The sequence below is a fragment of the Oryctolagus cuniculus genome, chromosome 5, assembly GCF_051225735.1.
Source record: "Oryctolagus cuniculus isolate XC-2025 breed Fujian yellow rabbit chromosome 5, ASM5122573v1, whole genome shotgun sequence".
Taxonomy (NCBI): Eukaryota; Metazoa; Chordata; class Mammalia; order Lagomorpha; family Leporidae; genus Oryctolagus; species Oryctolagus cuniculus.
Window position 1 is genome coordinate 103,857,747 of NC_142871.1, and position 18,957 is coordinate 103,876,703.

The 18,957-nt window shown below is 34.6% G+C and overlaps 1 protein-coding gene across 7 annotated transcripts in view; it reads right to left on the reverse strand.

Annotated features, from left to right (window-relative positions):
• Positions 1-18,957, reverse strand: part of ADGRB3 (adhesion G protein-coupled receptor B3) — an 857,936-nt gene that overhangs the window by 513,272 nt on the left and 325,707 nt on the right. For all 7 annotated transcript variants that reach the window (XM_017345224.4, XM_002714524.6, XM_089333072.1 and 4 more), the window contains 2 exons: positions 13,145-13,306; positions 6,993-7,157 (listed from right to left, as the gene is read on the reverse strand). In XM_017345224.4, the coding sequence (XP_017200713.1) occupies positions 6,993-7,157; positions 13,145-13,306 (327 nt within the window). The remainder of the gene's footprint in view (positions 1-6,992; positions 7,158-13,144; positions 13,307-18,957) is intronic.

Genomic DNA, 18,957 nt, shown 5'->3' on the forward strand with positions numbered 1-18,957 from the left:
AAAAATCACCAGAATAATGCTAAAATTTAAAATGACACACAACAACCACAAATGCCATACAACAGACTAGAAGGTTAAGAATATAAAAGCCAAATTAATTAAAGATTAGGTTAAGAAGGCAACATTTGAGTTTCAAATTATAACATCCTCATGCAGGGAAAATTAGGGACCTTTGAACCAAGTCAGGCAAATGTTTAGCATCCTTCCACTCACTGTCTTCTATGAAGGGCTTCCTGCAGAGGGGTCACTGGCAGGCCATCCTCCCACAGTTGCTGAGGATCAAAATTTTAGGTCCACAGAAGACCCAACTTTTGCTCTAGGTAACAGAGAAATTTGGATGCGGATGTACTCCCGAAGATCCACTTTTGTGTGATTCTTCCCCTCTTAGGGTTTGTAAGAGTTTGCAAATACATCTGGAAACTAGGACCTGGTAGTGTCCTTCCAGGAAGTCTGGGTGCACAACGATACATTTCTCAAAAACAGGAGGAGGGGCCGGGCTGTGGCAAAGAAGGCTAAGCAGGCCGGCGCCCCGGCTCAATAGGCTAATCCTCCGCCTTGCGGCGCCAGCACACCAGGTTCTAGTCCCGGTCGGGGCGCCGGATTCTGTCCCGGTTGCCCCTCTTCCAGGCCAGCTCTCTGCTGTGGCCAGGGAGTGCAGTGGAGGATGGCCCAAGTGCTTGGGCCCTGCACCCCAAGGGAGACCAGGAGGAAGCACCTGGCTCCTGCCATCAGATCAGCGTGGTGCACCGGCCGCAGCGTGCCGGCCGCGGTGGCCATTGGAGGGTGAACTAATGGCAAAGGAAGACCTTTCTCTCTGTCTCTCTCTCTCTCACTGTCCACTCTGCCTCTCAAAAAAAAAAAAAAAAAAAAGGCTAAGCCTCCACCTGCAGCACTGGCATCCCACCTGGAGTTTGGCTTGAGTCCTCCCTTACAATGAAACTGGGAGAAGGACCCCTTTAGTCCATATTTTTAAAAAAGTTTGTGTAACCTAAAAATCATTGGAATTTCCAAAGTTTATTTGACCCATTTCTTTCAAAATACCTTAATTTTAAATGAATATCAGTATACATAAATTATGATAAACATCACCCACTACATATTAATTAGATATTTTTCAAGGTACTTCCATCTAATTCTGAAGACACACCTATCTCATGATATGGAAGAATAATGAATATGGGCTCTATTTTATGAATGAAATAATTGAATAGAGAAGATGAATAAATTCACCAAGTAAATATTTCTAGTTAAGAATTGGTTTGGAATTTTTTTTTTTTTGATGGCAGAATTTTATTCAATTTCCCTCTGTGTCTCTGGGCAAATGTCTGTGAAATATCTTTTTTTTTAACTTTTATTAAATGAATATAAATTTCCAAAGTACAGCTTATGGATTACAATGGCTTCCCCCCCATAACGTCCCTCCCACCCACAAACCTCCCCTTTCCCACTCCCTCTCCCCTTCCATTCACATCATGATTCATTTTCGGTTCTCTTTATATACAGAAGATCAGTTTAGCATACATTAAGTAAAGATTTCAACAGTTTGCTCCCACACAGAAACATAAAGTGAAAAATAATAGATGATTTTTTAAAAGATGATGAAATCAGATCAGACCTATTTTCATGTTTAATCCCAGTGAGAGTCAAGTTGGGAATTGATAATTTCTTCTTTTTTTTTATTTTTTTAATTTTTTTTTTTTTTTTATTTTTTGACAGGCAGAGTGGACAGTGAGAGAGAGAGACAGAGAGAAAGGTCTTCCTTTGCCGTTGGTTCACCCTCCAATGGCCGCTGCGGCCGGCATGCTGCGGCCAGTGCACCGCGCTGATCCGATGGCAGGAGCCAGGAGCTAGGTGCTTTTCCTGGTCTCCCATGGGGTGCAGGGCCCAAGCACTTGGGCCATCCTCCACTGCACTCCCTGGCCACAGCAGAGAGTTGGCCTGGAAGAGGGGCACCCAGGACAGAATCCGGCGCCCCAACCGGGACTAGAACCCGGTGTGCCGGTGCCACTAGGCGGAGGATTAGCCTAGTGAGCCGCGGCACCGGCCTCTTTTTTTTTTTTTTTTTTACAGAAGATCAGTTTAGTATACATTAAGTAAAGATTTCAACAGTTTGCACCCCCATAGAAACACAAAGTGAAATATACTGTTTGAGTACTCGTTATAGCATTAAGTCTCAATGTACAGCACATCAAGGACAGAGATCCTACATGAGGAGTAAGTGCACAGTGACTCCTGTTGTTGACTTTACAAATTGACACTCCTGTTTATGGCATCAGTAATCTCCCTATGTACCAGTCATGAGTTTCTAAGGCTATGGAAGCCCCTTGAGCTCTCCGACTCTTATCTTGTTTAGACAATGTCATAGTCAAAGTGGAGGTTCACTCAGCAGACTCATAGAATGGTGGATGTCCTAAACAGCACTCTGGCCTCAGAATCAGCCCTAAAGGCATTCCGATCTGGCTGAAAAGCCCATGAGAGTATTTCAGGCATGGAAAGCCAAGACACTCTGGCAAAAAAAAAAAAAAAAAAACCTAAATGAAAGATCTCTGTGAGTGAGATCCCAGTGGAAAGAACAGGTTTGGAATTTTAATCAATGTCTCCTGAATTCTAGACAACTCTGTTTGCCACTGAATCATATAGTTAGGTTCATTTATACATATTTCAGTATATAAATAAAAACTTATTTGCCAGTAGATCTTTAATGTATTAGAGTCCTTTTCTGTCACTCAATTATCATTTAACCCATCCTCTATATAATTTTGAATTCTACTACATGTATATAAGTAATCAGATTGATAAATGACAAAAGAGAAACCCTTTGAGGACCAGACATGAATCACTTGCTTCTCTAATTTTCAACTACTAACAGAGGGCAAATATTATTACTATCCAGTAAAATACTATGAAAAATTACCATGATGCTCGAGGCTTTGATATGAACCTAAGCTTTCACATTCCCTGAAGTGCTTAAATTTGGATAAGGTTCTATAAGTTTTATTATAGAGATATATGTCTATCTTTTAATGGATGACCTATTAGAAAATGGAAACATACAGTTATGTCTGACACATTTCTTCAGCTAAGTATTAATAGAAATCAAGACCATTAAAGACAATGGATTATACAGTGATCTAATCAACCTAGGGGAGGAGTCACTATAAAGGGGCTGGTTTGACTCTTTAGTGAGACCTTTATTGACAGCAGCTTGCCTGACTACTCACAGATGGGTGGTGTTATTTTTTTTTTTTGGAACAAAATAATCCAGGAGAATATTACTATCAGACAAGATCATTCAGAGAAAAAGAGAGATTGCAGTACAACCCACAAAATACCAGACATTTTTCTATTGTTGCTAATGTAGTGACTGCTACTTCTTTACCAATTGCAACTGGTCCTCCCTTCTTCTAGATAATTAAGAAACCCAAACATGAACTTGTTCCCTCTCCCTATAACATCCAACGCACAAAGTCGGTCTTCCTTAAACCCCACCTCAAGTTACCCATAACAAGCTTGAATCCCTTAATATATTTTCTTTCCCTTACAAGTGATTCACATAGTCTTAACATAATTGTGAAGTGGGGAGTACTATTCCACATTTTAGACACAAAGATATCAAGGATCAAGGGAGTAACACAGTTATATCAAAAGGTAAAAATCTGGGGTGAATTTAACAGCTAAGATGCCAGATAGGAAACCCATGTGTCATATTAGAGTGCTTGAGTATGATACCCAGCTGCACTCTTGAGTGTAGCTTTCTACTAATGCAGATCTTGGGAGTCAGCAGTGATGGCTCAAGTAATCATATTCCTGCCACCCATATAGGAGACCTGGAGTGAGTTCCTGACTACTGGCTTTGGCCCAGTCCAGCCCTGGCCATTTCAGTAATTTGGGGAGTGAACTAGCAGATGGGAGAATTCTCTCTCTCTCTCGCTCACTCACTAGCTCTCTCCCTCCCTCCCGCAAATAAATAAATAAATAAATAAATAAAATAATTTTTAAAATGGTAAATTTCTAGGAGCCAGCATTGTGGCATAGTGGGTAAAGCCACCTTCAAAGACATTGGCATCCCATATGGGTGCCAGTTTGTGTTTGATTGCTCCACTTCCAATCCAGCTCCCTACTAATGGCTTGGGAAAAGCAGTGGAAGATGGCCCAAGTATTTAGGCCTCTGCTACCCACTTGGGAGACCTGGAAGAAGCTCCTGGCTCCTGGCTTTTACCTAGCCCAGCACTGGCCATTGAGGCCCATGAGAGTATTTCTTTTCTTTTTTTCTTTTTTTTTTTTTCTTTTTTTTTTTTTCCTGACAGGCAGAGTTAGACAGTGAGAGAGAGAGAGAGACAGAGAGAAAGGTCTTCCTTTTCCGTTGGTTCACCCCCCAAATGGCTGTTACAGCTGGCACGCTGTGCCTATCCGAAGCCAGGAGCCAGGTGCTTCCTCCTGGTCTCCCATGCAGGTACAGGGCCCAAGCACTTGGGCCATCCTCCACTGCCTTCCTGGACCACAGCAGAGAGCTGGACTGGAAGAGCAGCAACCGGGACAGAATCCAGCACGCCAACCGGGACTAGAACCCGGGGTGCCAGCACAACAGGTGGAGGATTAGACAATTGAGCCATGGTGCTGGCATGGAAAGCCAAGACACCCTGGCAAAAAAAAAAAAAAAAAAAAAAAAAAAAACCACCTAAATGAAATATCTCTGTGAATGAGATCCCAGCGGAAAGAACAGGCCATCAAAGAAGGAAGTACCTTTCTCTGAAGAGAGGAGAGAACTTCCACTTTGACTATGGCCTTGTCCAAATAAGATCAGAGTTGGCGAACACAATAGAATTCCATAGCCTTGGCAACTCATGACGAGAGCCTCCGTGATTACTGACGTCATAAATAAGAGTGTTAATTGTTAAATCAACAACAGGAGTCACTGTGCATTTACTCCCCATATAGGATCTCTGTCCTTAATGTGTGGTACTATGCGAATTAACTGTATAACTACTACTCAAACAGTTCTTTATACTTTGTGTGTCTATGTGGGTGCAAACTGTTGAAATCTTTACTTATCCGTGTATAAAGATAATTGAAAATGAATCTTGATGAAGAATGGGATGGGAGAGGGAGTGGGAGATGGGATGGTTGTGGGTGAGAGGGAGGTTATGGGGGGAAAAGCTGCTATAATCCAAAAGTTGTACTTTGGAAATTTATATTTATTAAATAAAAGTTTAAAAAAATCAAAAAAAGAAAGCAAGGCATAAGCATTTATTTATCTTTCTGTGTACCTGGGTATTTACATATAGAGGGAGAAATAAGGCATAACATGATCTCGTAACTAGATTTCTCTACAAGTGTTTACAAACATGTAATCATGACTTTTACCCTGTCAAACTTAAAATTACATAAATATTGACTTGCATGAACTATAGCTATAATTCATAGAATTTACAAAATCCTACAGAGTGATGATATTATTCAACAAACCTCCATAATCTTTATGTCTATGTTACTTAAGCTTAGGAACTAAGGAGTTCATCTCTAAAGTAAATGAACCAATTAAACTTCTGATAATACCTTGACATATATACATTTAGGATAGCTTTTACATTCTTCCAAAAGCTTGATAAAATCTACAGAAATTTGAAGCACTGCCTTATTGTGTAGGATATTAACTTGGGGAATTTAGTGTCCAAAAGGGACTCAATCTGAGTGGAATAATGTATTTCGGCACTACATTACTGGGATCTCACCTCTGCTGCTTGTGTGCTAAATATGTGACTAAGTAGGCTAATGAGAAAATTCTCCCCAGGAGTAGACAGTGATTATTTATATGGGTCTTTGGTACTTCTGTTGGCTTTGGACAATTGCCATCCACACTAATCTGTTCTCCAAAATGTGCCTTTGCTAATTATGGGAAATTGTAAACTGAGAGTCTCTAGAACCTGGAAATCAGTCTTATCCATTTTGGAGGTATCTTTTCTATGTTGGGATAACCTAAATAACAGCATTACAAAGATTTATTCCTATCACAATGGGTAAAATTAACTATCAAGGGAAGATGAAAAAAATTAAAATATGTCAAGGGAAGAAAAATTTAAGGTAATGTAAATTCATTTTAATAATAGACTATATAGTTTTCACAAACACATTGATATGGCATATAATTAATAATCTCACCATTGTATTATCTAGTAGGAGATCTAGAAAGTCTGATTTCCTAGCAAATTTCTGTCATTTTCATATATCATCAGTGATACATTCCCATTCCTTACTTGAATGAGTATGAGAGAATGACATTGGAAGGATTGCCTCTAAATCAAGTCTTTCAAGTTACAATATAAATGTAATAATCAGGCTGGCACCAGTGGCTCACTTGGCTAATCCTTCACCTGTGGCGCCGGCACCCCGGGGTTCTAGTCCCAGTTGGGGCATTGGATTCTGTCCCGGTTGCTCCTCTCCCAGTCCTGCTCTCTGCTGTGGCCCGGGAAGGCAGTGGAGGATGGCCCAAGTGCTTGGGCCCTGTACCCACATGGGAGACCAGGAGGAAACACCTGGCTCCTGGCTTCGGATCGGCACAATGCACCAGCCGTAGCAACCATTTGGGGAGTGAACCAACGAAAGGAAGTCTTTCTCTCTCTGTCTCTCTCTCTCACTGTCTAACTCTGTCTGTCAAAAAATAGTGTAATAATCAATCTCAAGTATTTAAGCCTCTGAAATTTTCTCAGGAAGGAAAATAACATATAGATACAATTTTATTGGAAAACATTAATGTACACATTTATAGAAACCCAACAAGGATGAGCATTGGTTGGTACTCACTCAAGGTAATGTTAAACATCACTGTATATCATAGAATCAAGGAAAATACAGTTTATGGCAAGAAAGACTAGACAAAAGACATTTTGTGATATAAATGGGTGAAAGTTGTGATCTTAATAATTTCTGTGTACACCAGGGACAATAAAATCAGTATTTAAATGAAAAGTTCACTCAAAGCAGAATGCACTCACCTGGACAGAGAGCAATATTACAAGGCTTGTGATGTGTTTCAGGTCCTTCACACGGCCTTCCTCCATACTGAGGAGGTGTGCATGACCTCGTTCTTGTTCTTTGGCCTCGACCACAAGTAAATGAACACAAACTCCATGGTGACCATTCCTCCCAAACTCCATGTACTGTAATAAAGCAAAAGAGCTTCAACAACAAAAACAGAGGGGTCACATAAAATTTCTTGTCTTTATAATTAAGAAAACTCACCAAAGAGATCACTATGAAGTATTTTAAAAATTCAGTTGCAATCACTTTCTTATTTGTTATAAAATGCAAGTTATTCAAGAATTCACTAAAATAATGGAAAATTACACATTTTTTCTGCATTTGAAATTAAAATACACTTCTTTCCCTCATGGTAAAATATCCACGAGTTATTTTTAAATCAAAGTCACACAATTAATGTAAGATTATAGACAACTCAATACCTCATGACAAAGATTATCTTCTGGAGTCAAATTTGCATTTAAGTATCCAAAGGTCAACTAAATTTCTCTAACATTTACAAAGTTTCAGAATTAAAGGGATTTAAAAAAGATCTGGAAACCAATGGTATATATTTAAAAGTTTTTAAATCAACGTTTTAGAAAAGAAATAATTTTCCACAAAAAATTGTGGTCTAACATCACCATATTTGAGTAAGAGGGATAATTTCTTATAATTATTGGCATAAAAACTTCATCTTTTGCACGTTTCAAAATGAGTGACAGATTTGTCATGAAGCCAGTACCGTTTTTATTCCTCTGACAACTTGATCAGATTGGAAATCCCTATTAACATAAATTCTAACTTAAAATATCTAATTATGATTTTTGCCTAATATAAATATGGATATAGAAATATTTCTAATTTGCCACTACAATAAAATAAAAATTCATCAGAAATTACATAGTTTGTGCTTCTTCAGAAAAACCACTATGAATAAATGCTGGTATCTTTTACAAATGACCATTAGGTTTCAAAGCTGAGGTTTTTTCCCCGCATAGTCAAATCACCAGTCTCAACCCAATTCTTAATATTTGGGACAATAAGTAATATCATTACAGAGATAACACATATAAAAAGAACAGAAGAAAAATGTTTCCTTTAGTTCAAAAGCAGAACAGAAACTTTGGTCTTAGTATGTTTTAATAAAAGAATTCAGATATTTTATATGTTACTCATTGAGATGAGTAAGAGTAGTAGAAAATTATTGTAGAAAATAGCAAAGATGATTTTCATTATCTTCTCAATGTTGGTAGAGTAACCACAAATCCATATAAATAAGTAGAAAAAATATACAAGTAAATGCAAACAAGGGGGATCTTCAAAAGGTTTATGCAAATGTGTGTTATGAAGAAAAATGTGTGTATTTCATTATTTTGCACCAAAAATTCCATTTTCATGAACTTTTTGAAGTACCCTCCTATATCTAGAGTCTTCTTGATGTATATGCTGAACAATTTGTTACTTTAAAAACATATACAGCTAAATCTAGCTATTTAACAAATGAATTATCTCACATTTTGTGGTGAGAACACTTACCATTAATTCTTAGCATTTTTCAAAAATACAATATTTAAGTATCCTCATCAACTACAGGTATATATATATATATATATATATACACACACCTGAAAACATCATATAGTACATAATCAACATAAAGCTATTTATTGTTCTAAAATAAACAAATTAGAAATTAACTCAGCTATAGTACTTTAATTGTGAGGTACCCTATTCTTTTCTGTTTGTTATTAAGTTCAATACTTGTGAAGATCTTCAAATATTGTAAAAATTAGTGAAATTTGATCAATATTGAATGAAAAGCTCTTTAAAATTCCATGAAACATGATGGAAAAATATTTTTTAAAATAACATTCAATAAAGAACAGGAGATTGGAGGAAACTGGAATGGGAATGTTTTCATATTTTTCAGGAAAGTTTGGGAAAAACAAAGCCAATCTGAATCCATTGATAGAAGAATATGTTGTAAATCTGTATTTGTCTATAAGAAAATGATATGTTTACACAAAAACACATGTATAAACTCATTTGTAAAATTAATTATGGCAGAATATTTTAAAAATGATTCACATTTATATATATTGTTATGCAGAATCTATATTTGGTCAGTTTGTTCATTTATTTCCTTACCAAGATTTCAGCATTTAAAATAAACTTTTGTCTTCTGTTTTCCACATAAAATGTCAATGATCCCATACCATTTCATATTTCTGAACCTGCTCATTTTCTGTTCTATCCAATTATACTGCATGGTACATTCCCAGAAACCAAATTGCTAAATTAGCAAATTTTTCCACACAAATCTCAAAAATGTTGATGAACTTGACTGTTTAGCTAAAATTATGAAACTGAAACCCTCAGAAAGTTAATGTTACCATTTTTTATATGGTTAAATTTTTTCATGGTAATATTTCTTAAGTCTGGAACTTTTTAAGAAAAGCTAAAATATTTTTATTTGGAAATAAAAATTATTAACAATTTGTTATAAATACTAATGAATTAGAAGGAAATTGTAGAATATACTTTATAATGTTTATATGTTTACAATGGTTATAGATGGCATTCATGAAGTTTATGATAAAGATTAGAAATTTTTATTTTAATGGCAAATTATTTTATTTAATGGCAAATTGTTTAATAGGAATTTTTATTTTCAAGTACAATAATGAAACTATATAAATGATATAGTCAATAAGTTTAAATCAAGTTCATCCGATTATACTATAGCTTTCTTCTTTAGTTTAGGTCATTGTATGATCAAATTCTTCTTGGTGCTGCCTAAAAATGAAATAAAATATACAATATGCAAAATATACTACCACCAATTTTTGAAATGAACACATATTCTCTTTTGATTGAGACTGGATTGTATGTAAAGTAACTCCTTTAAGTGAAAGTTTCTTTTTTTGTAAGAAATACATGTACATGGCAACTATGGCGCTTACCAAAAAATATCCAATAAAAATAATCCCAAACCATTTCTTGGCCTAAATAGACTTCTATAGGATGAGAATATATATAGGGTAGTTCTCAACCAATGGTTCTCAACTAAGCACATTTTGCCCCCAGGGAACATGCACAAATATCTAGAGATATGTGATTGTCACAATTTTGGGCAGAGATGGGTACTGCTGGCATGTGGTGGGTAGAGGCCTGGGATGCCATTAAACATTGCACACGCACACAAAAGCCTCTGTTCCTCACTCCCCTCAACATACAAACATATAGGTTTTTTGGGGTCAAAATGCCAATAGTTGAAAGGTTGAGAAACTGAAGTAGACGATAAAACTGCAGTACATGTATAACTGAATGTAGCTCTAATTTTCCCAATTTACTTCATGTTTATCACCATATTTTTCTAATCAATAATTTCAGCTTTCAAAAAGTGTATGTCAAAGCAAAAATTCTGTAAAAGGCAGGGTATCTTAAGATTCACATTAGAAGCAACACATAATATTGCAATTTAATTTAAAAATTATTCTTTTGAAATATGAATATGAGTGAAATGTAGCTAATGCATAACACTATTAATCAGCTTTTATAATTCAGATGAATATAAGCTTAGTTCTATCATTCTACATATTTTGTGGAAAGTGATTTTAACATTCAATTCCTTCTTTTGGCATTTTCATTTATAAGTGCCAAATAAATTTGAAAATTTAGTGTGACAAATTAGTTACTGATTTCTGAGCTATTTTTTTCTTGAGAGCTTATTATTGAGAAAGATGTTTATATTGCTTAAAACATCATTTAAATTTTTAAAATTTATTTTTTACTGTTTTTAGGATATATTAGAAAAAAGAGAAAGTATATATTTACCAGACAGTAAACAACTAAATATTGTCCACAAAATATTGAATAGCAAATACTATAACAATATGAAAGAAATCCCAGTTTCCTTTAGTGGGATACTTATTCTGCATTTTTGAAATAATGAAATTGTTAAATTATTCTATATATTTGGAAAATTTTTAATAAATAAAACTTTTAATTTCTTTGTGACTATAATAATAATTAAAAGTTATATTACAATTATTATCAGCACTCTATAATATATATAATCAAAATATAATAATATAACCAAATATAGGAAGAAAAAAACTTTATGTATATGAAGAAGAATAGGAACCAGCAATTAGTATGTATTTCTCCAATAGGTGTCAGATGAAAATCATCATGGAATATCGTTCAGTTTTTTGGACACTGGATCCAGAATTGAAGAGAGAGCCTGGGAGTTTCCCAAGAGAGAAACAGTCTGGTCTTTCTACACAGGCTCTCTGGACCCACCACTGGGTTTAATCAACAGTGTCCAGCAGAGAGGTTAAGACATTTTATGTCTGCCCTATGAATGTGTGTAATTAGTAACTGGAGCATAAACTCTGAAAGCAGAAGACTTTAGGAACACCTCACACTCCCATTTGGGTTATCTATTTTCCATTAGATTCGGCTGTTAATTGTTGAAAGGTTCTTGACTATTCAAATAGATGCTGATCAGATCAACTCCTCTTTCAAAGGCAATTTAATTCTCTAGGGATACTTTTCTCATTGACAAGAACAGGGAACTTGATTCTAGAACTCCTTTTGTAAAATTCTAAGTCCTGGCCACCTTTAAGTATTCTCCCCATACAATCCATTTTATTCTGACCCTAATTAAAATGCACCAGCATTTACCCTTGTAGCCTGAAGATTTCATTTCTAAAACCCTCAGCTCTTATCCTGGTTTTCTTTCTGTTGCCTAATATACCTAAAATCTGAGTCTCAGTAACTCCCACTTTTATCACCTTGTTTTCACTGACCTCCTCCTTCTATTACCTCCTGAACCTATTTTTTTCTCTGAGGTTTTAATTCTTCACATCATGCTCTTTGTCTAGTATAATTCCCACTGATCCTCCCTGATTTTTCTTGTTTTCAGGGGCAATTACTGTTGCTGTTTCCCTCATAATTCTGACTTTCTTTCCTCATACTTCAGCTTTCTTCCCCATTTAGCTTTTAGTTCTACCTTTATCCATTGCTTTCCTACTCTCCAATTCTTTTATATTGGAATTCTCACCTTACTGCATCTTTCCCACTCCACAACTTTTCATTACCTTCAGACTCTCTTTTTTTATTGTCATAAAACTACATAATGTGAAATTTAATCTAAAGCATTTTCAGTGTACAGTTCAGTATTAAGTATTGATGAAACAGATCTGCAGGACTTCTTCATTTTGCAAAGTTGAAACTATAAACCTTTTAAACAGGAGCTCTCCAGGACTTTCAGTGCATCACATGCCTACTCAGCTGAGCAACTGGGAATATCCCTGACCTTACTTCATGCCACCCACTTTCTACTCTGGCTTTTGGCAACTGCAGAATCAGGCATCTCTGGAAATGGAACTTATTGGGAAACTTTAAGACATGACTTAGCAGATTAAAGGCTGTTGCAGTGTAAGTCTCCTTATTTATATCCATCTACTTTCAGAGGCCTCTGGAAAGGTTGTGAATGCAGAGATATGTCCACTGTAGTGATAAGTAAGTTTACAGTCATCCATCCAACAAATGATTAGACAATAATACAAACCTAAGGTAAACAAAATCATGTGTTCTGATCTTCTTGAAAGAAAAGCCAGATTCCCACTAGTATTATTTTTTAAGTCAGTAGTATGACTGTAATACATATCTAAAATATGCATATGTGCATTGTAGAATACAGTTTGATATAACAGAAAATCTGACACTAAATGGGGATGCTGCCTTCAAAAATGTTTACATCTCATATTTCCACTAAACTAGCACATTATATTTTTCTTCAAATATTTAATGGGATATTTTTACCTTCTAAAACCTAGGAAAGATATTAGAACCTTAAATACCATTATAACAGTTATAGAAATACAAAGCTGAGATTTGCAGTAGGAAGGGGAATATCTCTTATGCAATTTTTATGACAGCTCTGAAAGCAGAAATAAGCACATACATAACAAAATATCACAAATGAATAAGAATTAGACTTATCCACTCTAATTAAATATCTATACCCAGTTCACATAAAAATAACAAATTGTTCCAAATGCGTAGCATGACACAATTCAATAACATCCACAGTTGTAGTTGCTGCTAACACTACCTGGACAGAGGGCAGTGTTATTGCAAACCCTTGATTCTCTTAATGGGCCGCTGCAGTGTGTCCCGTAAGGTGATACACAAGTTCTGGTTCGCACCTGCGACCCTTGACCACAAGTAACTGAGCATGTGCTCCACTGGGACCACTCTTCCACACCAGATTCACCTGTGTGTAAGACAACAAATAAACATGAAATACTGTCTTGAATTTTCATTTAATAAACGTTAGACCAAACTGACATAGTGACATGCATGAATAATTTAAATGTAGAAATATAACAATACATCAGACATACAAGAAAACAATTTAGAAAAGGAAATTTAGAGAGTCATGCATATAATACCAATGCAAAGACAAAATGTTTTTATCTTTATAGAAAAACTACTCTTCGTAAATTCCACTGTGTTATGAACACTCTGAAGAAACTAGTCAGCATTTTTTAGATACATAATTTTTGAAGCAATTCTCTTCAAACCATCCTAAGGCTTTGCAGTTTGATGCGAAAGAAATCAAAACAAAACTGAGTAGACCCTATGGATTTGATAGGCAGGGATATATTGATGTCCTCTTTCCTAGTCCTTTTTAGAGTAACATATTTTACAGTGGCAGATATGGTAGAACCCTAGTGTATGAGTGCATCTGATTTCTATTGTGTAAATCATTGACACTTATAATTCCTCTGTAATTCCTATTAATTTGCTATGAACAAAAACTCCAAACAGGACCCTAAAAAGCCAATTAATTTCTGAATTCTTCTATTGGCATTATAATCACACTAAAACTATGTCTACTTTCTATCAATGATCTAAAATCATGGCCCCAAGAGACTTAAAATCAAGAATTTCTAAGACCATTGCAGTGGGCTTCTAAATCTCTTCTGGTATCATGTCCAGGAGAAATTCTGAAATTGATTTGAAAACTTGTAGTTTCTTTTCTCTGAATTCAATTTGGATAATTTATATGGTAGCAATAACTATTTAAGTTAATCATTTAATCACTGAAAGAGTTTGCAGATAAGCTAGTTCTAAAAATCTTTGCATCATTTATGATATAGATCAAGGAATAATTTATATTTTATAGATTCTGTTTAGAAATTCCTTCAGAATATACTTTGAAGGATAGAATATATTTGTTCAACTTTATGTGAAAAGTTGATAAATGACATAGAAATGATTTGAAGTACCATCCAAAGTAGCTGGTTTACAAACTGGTGCTCAAGTACAGAAGAAATCATCTCAACAGAATGTAATTCAACACACTGATTTCCTTAGTGAGAGATTCATTATTAGGCAGGAAGGAAGGGAGTGAGGGAGAGAGGTAGGGAGGGAGGAAAAAGAAAAGAAAGGAAAGAAGAAAGAGAGAGATATATAGAAAGATAGGAAGGAAGGTAGAGAAATGACAGAGAAAGGAGAGGAGAGAACAGGAGAGGAGGAGTAGGGAGAAGAGAGGAGAGGAGTGGGTAGGGGAGAAGGAAGGAAGAAAAACATTGGCTGAGAGAAAACGGGTTTGATGAAGCAGCTGATTTTACATTCTGGTGGAAAGTGTTTATATCTTTGAGATTTCAAAGCAACCAGTTTGCAGACAAGCATTGGCCTACAGACCACGCCAAGTAGCATTTGCTCATATACTGATCTGCATTATGCACCCAGAGGCATAGATGACAATGGATTTATAGCTGAGTATATATCAGAAGGGCATAGCTAGTAGTAACTGGAATGACATATTACATTAAATAAGACTACTTTTTATTGTGTGATCAACATTTGCCTGGAGAGTATTCATTTAGTTCACCCTTGATTGTTTCAGTATTTCATATCCTCAGATATTTAATTTCATGAAATTTGGATAACTATTGGAATAATACCATGCCTCATAATTTGTTGTTTTGAATTAAGGAGTACTCAGTCAAACCAGTAATATGACAATGGTTAAAAATTATCAACACATATATGTAATTATGCATATATGTATTTAGCAATGAAAAATGTAATCTGAAAGTTAGAAAAACATAATGAACTGTTTTATGATATTCCAATCTATTTGTGATGAGATTAAGCAAATATATAAAGGTTATGTATTATTAATTAAAGTACAAAAATTATGAACAATATGAATTCCATAATAAGTGAAATGGTAAGTTATGCATAAAATTAGTTTTATTTTTCCCATAAAACCAGTTCTTCTTTTCCCATTGCATTGTTATGACAGCAAAAATATTTTAGTTAAACTGAGAAATGAATCAGGATGAAGGCCAACTTTTAAATGCATTTTTGTGCAAATATTTAAATAATTGGGTTGCTTCATCATGATACTGCAGTGATACTGAACAGGCTAAGCAGTGGTGCCTGGATCATGAAAAATTGACAATTAACATTAAGAACTGGCTTTCTTCATTCTCCTACAAACTTATAGTTCATGTTGTTGACCAAAAAGAAACAGTAAGAGATATGGGCTTTTAAATTTTGCATCAAATTTTACCACTAACTTAAAAGTGGCATCCCGACAAAAAAAAGGTTTTCTTATAACTCAAATGCTACAGTTTCAAGTGACATTTCCTCTAAATACTTCCGATTTTCATGCTGATACTTCCTTATCATAAAGGCTAAGGGCTATTCTAGTTGAGCATGTTAGGTAATTGTGAACAATAGCTAACATACTTTTAAGATATTAAAAATATTCAGTGATTTTAAAATAGTACACTATAACATAAAGTCTACTATTTTTGGAATGTGTATCTGGAGACAACACAAACTAATCTAGGGTCTTGTAGACTGAGAATGCATTTTAAAGATCATGTAGAAAATTGCAGTATCTAAGGCACTATTAAGGCTCGTCATGCTGGCATGAAACACGAAAGGAAACTGGAAAAGCATTGCAATTAAAGTCAGAACATCTGTGTTTGATGGAAAGCTACTGAAGATTAGCTCTGGGACCTTGAGAAAGTCACTTTATTTCCTTGAACCTTTTCCATAAAATAAGTAATATATGTACCTCAGAATCTATTTAGAAGACTGAGTGGCTTAATGTAAAAGAGTACATTTAAATTTATGAACAATACATTAATATAAAATGTTTTTAGTGTATCAAAATCATGGAATCAGAGGCACTTTTAAGTTTATTTTTCTGTTTTGGATAAAATGCTAAATATCACTAATGGAGGCTATTTTCCCCACTGTAAAAAAATTTGTAAACATGTCCATAAATTCATTTGATTATCCTGATATTAGAAAACATTAGCAATTGTAACTAAAATATCTTAAGTCCTTTTTTTGGATTTAATTTAGATGTCAATATTAAATATCTATATCTGTATTTCATCACTTCATTTTCCTTTAACCATAGTTTTTGTTTCAGCTATTAGAGCATTGCCATTTATGTTTAAACTATCTTACTAATTGGATAGACCAAAATAATCAAGTTATTTTGAGAATGTAATATTAAGTTATTAAGTGTTTCTTTAAATGTTCACTCAATCTCCCTTTTGAAAGCTTGGTTTTAATTAAAAGTTTACTGATCATTGTTATTGAAAACTCATATCACTAATTTATAATTTTTAAATTATGAAGGCTTTTTTACCATAATTAAAATAACATTATTATATGTCTCTTTTATTATTCAGTTTTTACTTCTACTGCATTATTCTTTGTTTTTAAATTGCTGTTAACAAATTTTTATAACTGTTTATATGCAACAACCATATCTTGGTTGGAAAAACAGAGAAGTATAATAAATAAAGCTTGAGTTTTATATAATCTCATTGTGTGACACATGTATTTAGTCAGTTACATTAATAACCAAAAAGTGCAATCTCAGAAGATATTAAGTAGAAAAAAGTCCATTTTTATTTTTATAACTGCCTACTGCTAAGTTATGAATTAAAATTGAATTAATAATTTTTAAACAATGCAGTTTTCCCATATTAAATCAGTATTATAGTTATTTAGTTTTAAAATATTTATTATGAATTTACTTATATTTGCCTATAACATTTATGGCTTAACATTAAATAATATTTTTTAATCATTAATTCAGACATCCAATTAATATTTTTAAGAATTTTATAATTTTGAAGTTCACTACCTTTTCTGCTATTGTTAGAAATAACACATATATGGTTTTAAATCTACTCATCAATCTATTTAACAAATATTTCATCTACTTAACAAATCATGTCTCAATATATATTAGATATATACAATGCTTATATAAAATGAATAAATGCACAATCTGAAATTAGTAACTTATTACTAAGAACAATGTTCCATGAGATTTGAATCTACATAAAGCTTTTGATTAAAAATTGTGAATTTTCTTGGTATATATTAATAGGCAAATTCAAAAACTGATTTATAAAAAATCTCCTGGCTAGGCTGGCGCCGCGGCTCACTAGGCTAATCCTCCACCTTGCGGCACCGGCGCACCGGGTTCTAGTCCCGGTCGGGGCGCCGGATTCTGTCCCGGTTGCCCTTCTTCCAGGCCAGCTCTCTGCTCTGGCCAGGGAGTGCAGTGGAGAATGGCCCAAGTGCTTGGGCCCTGCACCCCATGGGAGACCTGGCTCCTGCCATCGTAAAGCACAGTGCGCTGGCCGCAGCGGCCATTGGAGGGTGAACCAACGGCAAAGGAAGACCTTTCTCTCTGTCTCTCTCTCTCTCTCACTGTCCACTCTGCCTGTCAAAAAAAAAAAAAAAATCTCCTGGCTAAATTGTATAGTACATAGGCATACCCTACTTTTACTGCACTAGTTGAAGTTTAAAATTCTAATAATCAATTTCAATCCCCACTGACACCCTTTTCAGGAACTTCAATAAACCCATGCCTGCCAACTCCTCTGCACAAAGGAAGGACAACTTCTCTAATCTTGCAGAAGTGCTCTCAGGATTGGGTGTCCAAGAGGCTGAGTAATCAGTCAGTATATGTTCTTTGCTTCTACTTGGACCCAAACGTCCCTTAATCTCTGTTCAGTGGTTGAAACTTTTTGCTCCCCATAAAACAGAAAGATATATTTAGAAAACTGGAAATTTGCCTGAATCTGTTAATATACTTTTGGATTTGTTTACGCAAATAGTAAAAACATAAATCATCTTTTCTTAAGTAAAAAGATGTACTAAAAGAGATCCGGATAAGCACATTTTCTTCATTTCTGGATTTGCCTGTAACACCTTAAAAAAAAAAAAACTAAAAATATGCCCTTATAAATGTATTCTAAACATCCGGTTCTGACAATTTAACCTACTTGCAATTACTATATTAAAATCTACTATTCAAGTATTAACAAGAGCCCACAATTCATAAAAAAAAATTTTCATTTTGAATTATAGATTCAGATTTAATGTTCTGCATAAACATTACCCTGGAACTCTGAACTGGGAGAAATAGACATTCTTTTAGGGAATTTCATCAAAATCAGTTTGAATATCATGTGAGACAGCTGGTCATGTACTTCATTTATCTCTATTAGTGATACAACAATCTAGATTTGAATGTATAAAACTTCATGAAGACATAGATAAAATATATAGCTTTAATTTCCTTAAGTAAAGGAAATAGCTGAAACACGTTCACAACATAATTCTAAACACTTATTCATATAAGGAGATGTCACATGCAATGTACCTAGCTAGAATTAGAGCCCATTCATTGTGAGGAGATAAAAAATTGAAGCATTTATTTGTTCAAACTCTATAGCTAAATGTATGGGCGCAAATTATATAGACATATGAAAGGAGGGTTTAAAAGTAACCTAGTTAATTTAGAATTGAAAAATTTTATAAAACAGCAAGTTATTTTTGTTGGTATTTAATTATTTGTAAGATATT